At 38.0% G+C, this 14447-nt stretch overlaps 1 protein-coding gene across 8 annotated transcripts in view; it reads left to right on the top strand.

Moving 5' to 3' along the window:
• Positions 1-14447, top strand: part of LOC110455144 — a 90368-nt gene that overhangs the window by 32096 nt on the left and 43825 nt on the right. The window contains exon 7 of one of the 8 annotated variants that reach the window (XM_021505099.1): positions 1150-4129. The exons of the other annotated variants lie outside the window; for them this stretch is intronic. Within the exon in view, the coding sequence (XP_021360774.1) occupies positions 1150-3119 (1970 nt within the window). The 3' untranslated portion in view covers positions 3120-4129. Of the gene's footprint in view, positions 1-1149; positions 4130-14447 lie in introns of those variants that run through there. 8 annotated transcript variants of the gene reach the window in all.

Below are 14447 nucleotides of genomic sequence, written 5' to 3'. Positions count from 1 at the left end.
TTTAAGCAACTTCTTCTCCATAACCAAAAGGCCTATAGGGTGATGATATTTGGCCAGTAGCATGCTGGGATGAAGGGCTACAAAGTTTATTCAAATGAATGACATTGACCCACTTTCAACCTAATAACCTTGTTCGACATTTAAGGTCACAGGCGTCATATGTTTAAATCTTTTTAATAGGTTCTTATGTCAATCAAACACTGATATTCTGCCTGTAGCTGTATTTTAGTCCACTTTTAAGATTACAAGTGTGAGATTAATACCAGGTGAGTGATGCAGGCCCATTGGACCTCTTTTTTCATGTTTTATGCTTTAAAATTGTAATAAATAGAAAATGTTATGGTGTCTTCACACTCATGAAAAATATCAAAATATTAGCCACACTGGTGAAATAAATTTGTTATTACTGAAGACACCATTAAATATCCTCTATATCATTCATGCACACATATACAAGTCGTATGTGGGAATTTGTGCTCTGCACATGTGATATGCTTCCAATGAAAAATATGTCACATTACCAATTCAATACTTCTAATAACTCTAAAAAATGCTCGGAGTACATAACAGTTTACAGTTTTTAGTACAGAAGAAATACAGATTCACAAGATTATTGTAATAAAAATACACAACATATCAATATGGCTATATCACTCTCAAAATATTTCAGCTTTGATTTAAAAAAGTTTTGTGTGAGTCGTCGCTTATGTATTGATATTGAGTGTTGATTGAAACGTCGATGATTCAGTAAAACACGTCTTCTGTAGCAGATTTGTTTCCATCTGTCCTATGTTCCATGAATGTTCCTAACCTTAAGAAAATATTTCACATGATAATGTTCCTTAAACTGTACTAATGCTTTATTTCCGTACAACTTCCTTAAGTTAAGGAACATTTTTGAAACTGGGACATTGGTTTTCTTTTAATAGAAATAAAAAACTGGTTTTCTTTTAATAGAAATAAAAAACTCCTACAAAAATTTTGAAGTAACAAAAAAAAAAAAGTTCCAATACCAGGTATTCTGGTCAAAGAAGTTATTCTATTACGGTAAAAAATATTGAAATAATTCAGATGAAAATGATTTCATTAAAAAATAATAGTTCCATAGTAATCTCGTTTGTAAAGCGTGTTTTACTGTATCTGTTTCAGATAACCTTGACCTCATGTCTGATGACCTTGACCTTGTGTTACACCCAGTAGCCATTGACGCCAATAGCGGTATTCCTTTGCCTCATCTAAGTTTTCTTCTGAGACAAATTGTCAAACCTTCGTTTCTGTATATGGACATTCCTAAAAATGTAACAACTTTCAGTGATCCTGACATCAAGCCATACCCAGTGGGCAGTATAGCAGAGGGACTATGTGTCCATTTTGTAGATTATTCCGATCCTCAACATCCAAGGATGCCTGCAACAGACACACCCACTGTGATTGGCGTCTGCAGCAGGTCATGTGTTCGGTCAGAATCAGAATTGAAGATCAATGATATGGACCTGATTGCAGACACAGCACTTACCCATCCCGGTTACCTGCATCTAGTTCCAGACAATGAGAGGCTCTATCCTAATATGGTCACCTACATAGAGAAAAAACCTTTCCTTGCACATATGACCCTTGCAACGCCAGAAAAGGGATCAGTTTATGAACTGATGCTTCGCAAAACTTTCACAGGATACAGATGTGCCTCATGGCCCGATTGTGCGATGGAATGGCTTTCACGCAGTAGGCCTAGCAGATGGCCAGGAAATGAAATATTTCAGAAAGTGATGAACACGGAATGTCTAGTCATGTCTAGGGGTCACCCCAACTGTCTGTGGCCGAACATCGAGTACCAGTTTGTGTTTCCGCAGGCGGAACATATTCTTGCTAAAGAAGCTCTGTCAGATGATCAGCTACACTGTTTTAATGCCTTCAAGACATTGGTAGATTTCAGTCTGAGGAACTATGCTGTTAAACTAGGCACCACTCACTTAAAATCTGTAATGTACAGTGCGTGTGAGACAATCCCTCTGTCATGTTGGGGCAACAATAGCGGGGGATGTCTGGTCTTCCTTCTAGAGAGTCTGCTTCAGAAGTTGCAGACAAGAAACATTCCTAACTACTTCATCAGTCAGAACAACATGGTGGGTCACTTCAGCGAAGGAACTTTGCAGGTGCTAGTTGAGCGTGTGGCCATCATAAGGACGTTCCCTGTTATGGTGTTGTACCATATTATGGAACACCATGAGCTGGGGCTCTCCTGTTTGGCTAGCATGGTTCTGGATGACATGCCAAGGTTTTGCAGACACAGGCAGTTTAACAGGACAGTGCGAGAGGCATTTGTTCCTGCTGTGTTATACCTTGCAAAGCTTTATATTTATGACAGAAAAATTGAAGCTGGATATGTGACAGCACAAGATGCTTACAGCGAGCTCCTTATGCAGGTCCCGGAGGAAGATGCCCTAGAAAATGATCAGACCGAGGACACCACTGACTGTAGATCACAAATGCAAAAAATTATGCACGACATGATTAAAAAAGAACCTAAGGATTTCCAACATTTTCTTGCTCACCATCTAGATTTAGGTCTCGGAACTTCACTGATACATGACTTATATAAAGGAACCGATATGAAGACCATCAGCCATTTGATTGGCAAAGAAGCTTCTGGTACTTTGGCTTTTAAGCCGATACCGCCAGGAATATATGGTGATATTCATAAAGAGTTGTCCTATTTGGATAAATTGGCATATGAGTTTTTCAATCAGAACAAGATGGACTTGGCTGTCAGTGTTTTACGTGGTGGAATTCAGAAAGGAAAAAGCGAGCGTCAGTCAAGCGTCATCGATGTCAGCGATATCACGGACAGTCACGTGAAGAAAGACATTGCAAGGCAAACGTATTCAATGATGACTACTTACAACAGTCTTCTAGCTGAAATGTACAGTCACTTATTTGTATGCTATTCAAAAATGAATAGTGTGGCCCTGTTTCAGGAGAACATTGAGGAATACGAGGAATTGTGCGACATGATCGGATCACCTGATTACTATGAAGATGTGGCAAATATCTGGAACACTCTTGGCAATGTTGAAAGGTCACGCAAAGTTAGGCACAAAATGAATGCACTGAGTAGTTAAGCGGAATTCATAAACGTGATGTGGAGCTGCAACTAGTCGTGTTGTTATCTGAAACTCTGACACTCACAAACCATGCTTAAGTCCTAGCACGATTTGTGAGCGTCTGAGTTTCAGGTAAGACTTTTTAAGATTTTTGAACTAAGGGTGATTTCCCTCATTAAAGATTTCAGAGGTTGATATCTATGGAAGTGTAATGAATTTACATTTAATAGGACTTGGCTATTATTTTGAAGCTACAAGTGTATAAAAGTGTATGTAAATCTTTCAAAACTGGTTGATTCAAGAACTTGATAGTTATAGAGTGCATGAATCTGATATAGGATGCTTCGTAATTCATTCGTCATTGTTTTAATCAATGGTTTGAATTTCCACATGTAATTTTAGTTATAATTGTTGCATTGTGGGAGGGACATTCCTGCAATCTTCTTCACCAAAAAATTCACCCAGTGTTAAAAAAAAATCAAAATTGACTGGGAAGGAGTGATACAATTGTGCAGATGACTAAACATTGTTACAGGTATGTGTAGTGATGTGTAGTGTAGTGATTACCTATTTTTCTTATTCTATTCAATGTTATAAAAGATGTGGTTCGCAGATGAAGGTTTTATCTACTACTTAAGAAAAGAAAATTATTAAGGTCATGTACAGTACTGACTGAAAAACCAAAAAAAAAAAAAAAAACCTTTCAGCTTATATAAGTGTTTGTTCAATGGTCGCTTTAAAAATCTGTGTACGTAGTCGATATTTTTCAAGCTGTGCTGTTTTAAACGCTGCTTCATATGAACCCATTTTCCTTTATACCAGAAACAAATTCTAAAATCTATTTTGTTATATGGCCCGTTGGAAATTTCATCAAATTTTTCTTCCATTTTCTCAATTTTTATACGCCCATTAAATTTGACGGAAGTATTATGGTATGGGTTGTCAGTCCGTCCAGCGTTAACTTTTGTTTGTCCGGCAATCTCCTCCTACAATTTTTCGACTGATCTCTTTGAAACTTGGTATATATTATAATCATGATATGAAGTTGTGTCTCCCTGAAAAGAATTTTTATTTAACAATTTTTGCAAACGTTTTTGCCCTTTGTTTATTTCAGTATTTGATTTTTTGTCTGGAGATTTTCTCCTACATTTTTTATAGCATGTCAGCTAACCACTCTTAGAATGATCGGATCTTATTTCAATGTAAGAAAGTATATAACACTGCACTTCCATCTACACTGACCAGAGCGATTAACAGTTCACATTTAAACCCACTGCACTTCCATCTACACTGACCAGAGTGATTAACAGTTCACATTAAAACCCACTGCACTTCCATCTACACTGACCAGAGTGATTAACAGTTCACATTTAAACCCACTGCACTTCCATCTACACTGACCAGAGCGATTAACAGTTCACATTTAAACCCACTGCACTTCCATCTACACTGACCAGAGCGATTAACAGTTCACATTTAAACCCACTGCACTTCCATCTACACTGACCAGAGCGATTAACAGTTCACATTTAAACCCACTGCACTTCCATCTACACTGACCAGAGCGATTAACAGTTCACATTTAAACCCACTGCACTTCCATCTACACTGACCAGAGCGATTAACAGTTCACATTTAAACCCACTGCACTTCCATCTACACTGACCAGAGCGATTAACAGTTCACATTTAAACCCACTGCACTTCCATCTACACTGACCAGAGCGATTAACAGTTCACATTTAAACCCACTGCACTTCCATCTACACTGACCAGAGCGATTAACAGTTCACATTTAAACCCACTGCACTTCCATCTACACTGACCAGAGCGATTAACAGTTCACATTTAAACCCACTGCACTTCCATCTACACTGACCAGAGCGATTAACAGTTCACATTTAAACCCACTGCACTTCCATCTACACTGACCAGAGCGATTAACAGTTCACATTTAAACCCACTGCACTTCCATCTACACTGACCAGAGCGATTAACAGTTCACATTTAAACCCACTGCACTTCCATCTACACTGACCAGAGCGATTAACAGTTCACATTTAAACCCACTGCACTTCCATCTACACTGACCAGAGCGATTAACAGTTCACATTTAAACCCACTGCACTTCCATCTACACTGACCAGAGCGATTAACAGTTCACATTTAAACCCACTGCACTTCCATCTACACTGACCAGAGCGATTAACAGTTCACATTTAAACCCACTGCACTTCCATCTACACTGACCAGAGCGATTAACAGTTCACATTTAAACCCACTGCACTTCCATCTACACTGACCAGAGCGATTAACAGTTCACATTTAAACCCACTGCACTTCCATCTACACTGACCAGAGCGATTAACAGTTCACATTTAAACCCACTGCACTTCCATCTACACTGACCAGAGCGATTAACAGTTCACATTTAAACCCACTGCACTTCCATCTACACTGACCAGAGCGATTAACAGTTCACATTTAAACCCACTGCACTTCCATCTACACTGACCAGAGCGATTAACAGTTCACATTTAAACCCACTGCACTTCCATCTACACTGACCAGAGCGATTAACAGTTCACATTTAAACCCACTGCACTTCCATCTACACTGACCAGAGCGATTAACAGTTCACATTTAAACCCACTGCACTTCCATCTACACTGACCAGAGCGATTAACAGTTCACATTTAAACCCACTGCACTTCCATCTACACTGACCAGAGCGATTAACAGTTCACATTTAAACCCACTGCACTTCCATCTACACTGACCAGAGCGATTAACAGTTCACATTTAAACCCACTGCACTTCCATCTACACTGACCAGAGCGATTAACAGTTCACATTTAAACCCACTGCACTTCCATCTACACTGACCAGAGCGATTAACAGTTCACATTAAATCCCACTGTACTTTCATCTACACTGACAAGAGTGATTAACAGTTCACATTTAAACCCACTGCACTTCCATCTACACTGACCAAAACGATTAAGTTCACATTTAAACCCACTGCACTTCCATCTACACTAACCAGAGCGATTAACAGTTCACATTAAATCCGACTGCACTTCCATCTACACTGACCACAGCGATTAACAGTTCACATTTAAACCCACTGCACTTCCATCTACACTGACCAAAACGATTAAGTTCACATTTAAACCTACTGCACTTCCATCTACACTAAGCAGAGCGATTAACAGTTCACATTAAAACCCACTGCACTTCCATCTACACTGACCAGAGCGATTAACAGAAATTTGTCTTGTAATTGTTGTAAATAATAAAAGTTTATCTTAATGGAAGGGAAGGGACATAACTCTGGCAGATTTAAATGAGATTTCTCATTTAGGCAATACTTTCATAAAATAACAGACTGAATCATTAGTTCCCATGGGTTTGTCTTGTCATTTCCGATAACAATAATCTGGCCAATGCCATGATAATGTATACCAAGAAATGTTTGCCCAGTAAAACTTCTGCCCTTCTACCATAAACTCAATTTTTGTTCGTATAAATTTCCCCATTCACTTAAAATTACTATGTTTAATGAGTTGTCTACCTATATTACTTTAATGATAATTTTGCCTTCGTTACAGAGGGTAAAAAACACGAAAAAATAAAAATGCGCCAAAAATATACTGGTATACAATAATATCAATATTTTGTAATGAATGGAGGTAAATAAAGAACAAGGAACATTTACTTTTTACTTCTTAATTTATTCAATAAATATATTTCATTGGTCCTTTCTGATCTTTTTTCTGCTTGCCTTATTATTAGCGGGATTTCGCTAAGAGGCAAGCTTGACACCATTTTGTTTTGGTTAGAAACAGGGTGTGGCTTAAGTGCTTAACACGATTGATCATGATTCTATCGCAGATTAGAACATGGTCCGTATCCAATTAAAACACGCGTTACAAACGAATCGTGTTAGAGTTTGGATTATAATGCATTTGAACTGCATGAACATTGTTGAAGCTCATAGACTGTGATTTATACAAATTTATGTTATTGTTCATTTCATTGTTAAGAATCAGTATTATCATACACCCTGGCTGCTTTGCAGTAGCAGTAATAATAGCATCTCATGATTACGATATTTAACATGTAATATTTGTTATCACCCATTGTGATGTCCGAAGTATAACCATTTGATAAAATCATAAATTCACCGAGCTCTAAGAAAGTACTGAATCTGTATTCATGAAACCATTCTCATGCTCAAGCATGGATTATGTGCTCAAGCCAACCCTTTAGTTCCTTTCTTCCAAATCATAGACAAAATGTATGTGAGCTTTGGATTGGCCGCCCTTCGGAGAGTAATGATAATAATACACAACATGTATATGGCACCCTATATAATTTTGTAAAATAACTCAAAGGCACTTTACAATGCATGGATAATAGTATCCGTACAGTGGCATTAATAAAATAAAAATATTGGATCAAAAAGCACACAAATAATATGACAAGCGTAAAAATGAGCTGCGATAATTAACTTCATAACCATTACAAATGTTGTTATGAAATAGCGAGTAGGAGGTTGTAAAGATTTATTTAAATCAAGAGTAATTGTATTCAATTTTCTGATTTTGGGTAATTTCTGATTTTGGATCAAAATCGTGAATATCTAAGCCTGTGTAAAAAAACATAACAGCATGTTAAAAGAAAATCTCAAATTTATTTCCATTACCTGAGTAGAATGAAACTCACTAAAATGGGGGGGCTAGTCAGGTTTGAGATCTTCCTTTTATGAATTTTTGCACATCAAATAGGTTTTAATCATTCGTTGTGTTGCCCCCGTGCTGTTTTGATTGAGTGTTTTATTTGATATTTAATATTTAATTATATATACTTGTTAATGGTTTTGTTGTTCTATACTGGCATAACCTAAGAGATTATTAATGAATTTTGTTTTGAAAAAAAAAAAAAATGTGATTATTTCAGTGTCTTTGGTTCACAGTTCAATTTTAAGGGTGATTTTGTTAATTTCTACCGAGAAAAGATCTTTCAGTTCCTTTCAGTATTGCTAGGTATTTTTTTCTAAAAATTTGAATTTGTAAATCTATAATTCCTGAGTGTTTCTTTCATAATGGTTGATTACTTATGAATAATAAAACCCACACCCAAAATTCATATTTGAAAATTTATCATAATACTTGCATGATCCGTATCAATTGTCTTATTTATAAAAGAAACTAAACTAAAAATTAATTGCATTAATTATATGCATATACATACCCTTCATGAAGATTTTGGGCATAAATGTGTTGTAATACTGGAATAAAATGTCTCTTCATTCATTATCTACATTTCATTATGATTTGTATATTAAAGTCTTATCATAACAGAAATTATTCCAAAGGAAGTGTGACGGATATAAACCTTCATTTTCCTATTATTTTTTCTGTGTTTATAAAAACTTTTTTATGCCAAAAACTGTTCATTATTTCGTTAAAACCGAGGTATAAACAAAAGCATTTTCATTTATGTTTGATCACACTTCCTGAAGGGCAGGACCTCAAAGAGTAAAAAAGGGTAAATCTTATAAAAACTACTCCCTTAGAATAGAAGAAGAGATTTTAACCTTTCTTGGCATGGAACATGCATAGGCAAGGTTGTATAAATTGGATGTGGCACCCAAAGGGGTAGAGGGGTTGGGTAGTGGTGCCAACCACTGGAAATAAGGGCTAATCTTTAAAAGACTTTCCCATAAGTATGAATGGAAGAACTTTTGGCAGGAAGCATTTCCTCTAGGCCAAGACAATGTAATGCATTATATGTATATTTTCAATACAATAAAGAAAATTTGCAAGTGTTTATGTTTCATTTTGTTCTTTACATAAGCATGCATTTACTAGCTTATAAGTGTATTCTCTTGCAGGAAAACTTTTCCTGCTTCTTAGTGGCTGTGACATAGACAAGCAGAGTGGTGTCCCCTTTCCTCACTTACAATTTTCAACAAGGTACCTCATACACCCAAACTACAAAAGAAGCGTAGAACTTGGTACTGTGGATACTGCTCTACTGTGTGCTCTAGCACAGAGTGGCTAAACAGTCTGATTGTAGGAAGTGACGTAGCAGAGGGACTTTGTATAGAGTTAGGGGATTTTAGCAAGGATGGATTATCAAACACCTTTAAAAAGAATTCAGCAGTGATGAAAACTGCATGATTCTTGAAATCAACATAAGGGACACAAATTCAAAGGAAAAGGAAGTTTGGTTGGTGTGGTAAAATTGTTTCGATGTGGGTTTATCAATGAATACAATGGCGTTTACCTAGACACAACCAACGCTCATCCAGGATATACTTTGATACGCCCCGCCGGACAGTGTCCTACCATTTCCAGACAGTTTGGGTTAGATGATACCAGGATCCTCCCCCTTCATTGCTTTGTGGCATTTACTGTCACACGTGGCCTGAATGTGCACATGAATGGGAAAGACATTGTAACCTGAATGCCTGGCCAGGGAGCTCAGTGGTATGTCGGATCAAAGCCACATCCTGCGTCATACTCTCAAGGGCTCACCCCAATAATGAACAGTGTGACCAGGAATGGCAGATCACTTTCCCAGATGCAGAGAAGATATTAGCACAGGCTTTAACGCCCGAGATGAAATCATGTTTCTCATTGTTTAAAGTTCTGATTGATTTCCATACACATCGACTAAATGCAAAACTGAAAACCACACACCTGAAAACGGTGATGTATGATGCATGTGAGTCGTTACCAGCTACAGAATGGGAGAGTTCTCCTGCTGCCTGTCTACTCCACCTCCTGGACTGTCTGTGTGTTACCAGCTACCGAACGGGAGAGTTCTCCTGCTGCCTGTCTACTCAACCTCCTGGACTGTCTGTGTGTTACCAGCTACAGAATGGGAGAGTTCTCCTGCTACCAGCTGTCTACTCCACCTCCTGGACTGTCTGTGTGCACGACTAAGTTCTGGTGTACTTACCAACTACTTCATACAACGCAATAACATGATTGACCATATTTCCGAAAGAGGCAGACGAGCGCTTAAGAAGAGGTTGAAAGCGGTGTGCACATTTCCTCTAATAGCTTTAGTGCTGCTGGCAGACGAACATGGTATCCAACATGACTGGTTCTCCAATCACGTGTTTGCGGACTGTCAAAAGTTTGGTGGTCACAAAGATATCACAAACACAATAGAACATACATTCATACCCTCATTGGTAGACCTAGCGACCAGTTACGTCATTGACGGAAGGTATTGTGTTGCTTGTGATGCCATGCATGAAGCTTACAGTAAATGGTCGTTTGAAAAATACCAAGATGATTGCAAGATGTCTAAACGCATGAACAAGTTCTTTGAGCGAATTTTAAGTTACAGCAACAATGATTCTGCTTTAACCTTAATGAATCCTCTGGATAAGGAGTACGGAACGGACTTGATCACTTCCGAACAGAAGACAAGATTTGCACTGACGATGAAAGATGTCATTGGTACACAAATTGAGGCTGGCGAACATGCTGATGTATTTGTAGGTCCACAATTGAGGGACGATTTCATTACAATGATACAATATCTGGATAACTACGCCTTTATGCAGTATACACAAGGCCGACTAGAGGACAGTGCACAGTTCTTGTGAAGTGCAATAACCAAAGGGAAAATGTACATCCAAGGGGAAACTGCTGTAACTGAGTACAGAAATGTATTCTACAGGGATCAGGGAATAAAGCGCAAGATCGACGAGTATGCAGTACATGCACAGCTCTGTCTGTGTACAGTCATTTGAGGGTCTGTTACTATAACATTGGACAGGTATGCCTGTTTCAGGAATACCTACTTGACTATGAGGAGTCTTGTGATAGAACAGGTGGCAATATGGAGGTGGAATCTCTCTGAAGAATGCTTGGTAACCGACCCAAGGCTGATGCTATCAAGGAAAAGTTATCCTCATGGGAAAAAGTGACATCTGCATTTACCTCCCAGTCATCGGCATGGTAAGCCTGGATTAGGAAACCCCTAAGAACAGTGAATAATATGTACAGAAACAGCGTAAAACACAGAATTGGTACAGAAATAGGACAGTAATGGCTGACATTCCTGGAATACCTTGATTATAGAATTTCTTAGAAACAAAACGGAAATGGTGAAGAAACACGGTTGAAACAATACAAAAGTAGACAATCATTTCTATATAAGTTGGAATTAGTTTAATTGATTAACATTATTGGACTGTGAGTTGACAATATATATATACATGTATTTGTTCATTGACATTATCAGGGTTTTATGGGAAATATATACAGGATCTTACATGAGTTTCCATTTTATATTAGATTTATGAAATGAGTCTTAGAATTTTTCAATTCGGCGAGCCTCTGGATGGCGAGCTAATATGAAAAATTGTGACAAGTTTCATAAATTTCATATGAAATGAAAACGAATGTAAGATCCTTTTTATCATATAATCAAGATTTGTGGAATAATTCGGGTAAAACGACAATTTTCATGTAACCTTGAAATGTAAATAGCCGCCATTTTGACTACAGTGTGCAAGTCTGTGACGTCATGTACTAATTGTCCTAAGAGTGACGTCACAATTGAAACAACTGAAACTTAAAACCGATCACAGGGCTGAAAAGTGATATTACATGGGTTAATATGCAAAAAATATGACATTGGTATATTCACTGGATAACACAGTACATTATGTGATAACTTGGTTTATCTTGCATTTGTCAAGGTTATGCAAATATACATTCTTAATACTCCAATACCCCTGGAATACGTCATAGCAAATTTAAGACACATAGACTCGTCATTTACAAGTTGGCACACACTGAGCTTTCAACTTTTTTCATGACATACTCCAGGGGTACAGAGAGTGTAAGTGAGGGTAACCCATAGAGTATCGAGGATGGCATATACAGTAGTATATATTGATCAATTCTGTTGTTGTTCGGCAGTTGCAAACATCTCCGGTAATCAATCTGACTCTGTAATATTATCGGTATTCTGTACTGAATGGTTTATCAATGGTTGTGTAGTGGGCTTTATATGTAGGGGCCGCGTGCGGTGGCCAAGTGGTTAAGGCGTCTGACATTCTGCTACAACTAGCCCTCCACTGCTGGGTCGCAGGAGGCTTACGTGGGGCAGTCGCCAGGTACTAGCCCGTAGGTCAGTGGTTTTTCTCTGAACTCCGGCTTACCTCCAGCACCAAAACCTGGCACGTAATTAAATGACCATAGCTGTTAATAGGACTTAAAACACAAACAAACCAAACCAAACCAAACTTTATATTTATATGTACAAGTTCAGTTATTTTCGATACAAAATGATATAATATATAAAACAGAAATGTTCCCTGAAATTATCTTTAGGAATAAACAACTCTCTGATTATCCATACATGGTGGGGAGATTCTGGTCGGTAACAGAGTGGGGGATACAAGTGAAGTATATAAATGTTCAGATAGGACGTTGTGATTTAAGATAAAGATTGCCACCACTTTTGATACGCCCGTCAAATTTGATGGAAGTATTATGGTATGGGGTTGGCCAGCCGGCGTAAACTTTTGTTTGTCCGGCATTCCTCTCCTCCATTTTTCAAACGATCTCTTTGAAACTTGGTATACATTATAATCATGATATGAAGTTGTGTCTCCCTCAAAAGAATCTTGATTCGACAATTTTCCCAAAAGTTATTGCCCTTTGTTCAATTCAGTATTTGATGTTTGTCCGGAGACCTCCTCCTACATTTTTTGATGGATTTCTTTGAAACTTAACAGGCTAAATAATCATGATATGAAGTTGTGTCTCCCTTAAAAGAATTTGATTAGACGATTTATGCAAAAGTAATTTCCCTTTGTTCATTTTAGTATTTGATTTTTTGTCTGGAGATTTTCTTCTACATTTTTTATAGCAAATTGTCAGCTAACCTTAGAATGATGCAGATCTTATTTCAATGTAAGAAAGTATATAACTCTATATGGCATTCGACGGGCGTATATTGTTCCTCCCCACGGTACTCTTGTCTACAGTGTACATGCCTTAAATGATATTTTTCTTTTGAATCAACACTATTACCTGTGTATATTCATAAAACATACAACTATCTGGTGCACGCCTTATTTAGGGTCAGTAAGAGCACCATGAATGCTGTAGAAAATATTAATGTAATCAATGGAGGTACAGTAGTCTAGTGGTAGAACGCCGGGCTCGTGACCGAAGGGTTGCAGGTTCGAGTCATGTCACGGCACTGTGTTGTATCTTTGAACAAGATACTCTACTCTGCTTGTTCCAGTCTACTCAGCTGTAAATGAGTTCATGGTTGGACAGTGCTAGAATTGTTGAGTGCTAGTTGTGAGTGCCGAAATGGCAGCACCGGCTGTATGCTCCCGAGGGAGTTGAGAAAGATAAATCGGCTAGTTGCAAAGGCCCTATAACCACGGATAATAATTTGTGAACCCACTAGAGACGACCTACAAGCTTGGTTGTGATTAAGCAGTATATAAGAACCTTAAGTTATTATTATTATCATTAGTGCTAATGCAGTCATCAAACTCCTTAAGTAATCAAAAGTTCAGGGGGACCAATAAGGTAGTCTAGCATACAGAAACGATAAAGTACTCAGACTTTCTAGGATTTGGCAGTTTATTGTGAAACATATTTAACCCTTTCACCCCTATATAACTTTAGTAGAATCTACCATGCATTGATCTGGAGGAATCCATTATGATCTATAGTGGTGGAAGGGTTAAAGTGGTGAAAATGGTAAGATAGACACTTTTCACTACAGATGACTGGGATTGGACAGTTTGCTCAGAAAAATCAGTAGTGTATTCAAATCACCCTGCGTCCGTGGTCCGTCGTCCGTCGTCTGTCCTTAAACAATTCTTGTTATCGGTATTTCTCAAGAAGTGCCAGAGGGATCTTTCTCAAATTTTATATGTAGGTTCCCCTTGGTCCTTAGCTGTGCAGGGCAACTTTTGAGACTGATCGAATAAACAACATGGCTGACACTCTGGCATCCATCTTGAATTTTTATATTGAAAGTTTGTTATCGCTATTTCTCAAGAAGTGACTGAGGGATATTTCTCAAATTTTATATGTCTGTTCCCCTTGGTCCTAAGCTGTGCAGGACAACTTTTGAGACTGATCGAATAAACAAAATGGCCGACAGGCAGCCATCTTGGATTTTGATAATGAAAGTGTGTTATCGCTATTTCTCAAGAAGCACCAGAGGGATCTTTCTCAAATTTTATATGTCGGTTCCCCTTGGTCCTTAGCTGTGCAGGGCAACTTTTGAGACTGATCGGATAAACAACATGGCCGACAGGCAGCCATCTTGGATTTTGATA

The sequence above is a fragment of the Mizuhopecten yessoensis genome, unplaced genomic scaffold (assembly GCF_002113885.1).
Source record: "Mizuhopecten yessoensis strain PY_sf001 unplaced genomic scaffold, ASM211388v2 scaffold8149, whole genome shotgun sequence".
Lineage (NCBI taxonomy): Eukaryota > Metazoa > Mollusca > Bivalvia > Pectinida > Pectinidae > Mizuhopecten > Mizuhopecten yessoensis.
Note: the sequence above shows the minus strand (reverse complement) of the source record. Positions and strands in the feature narration are given on the sequence as shown.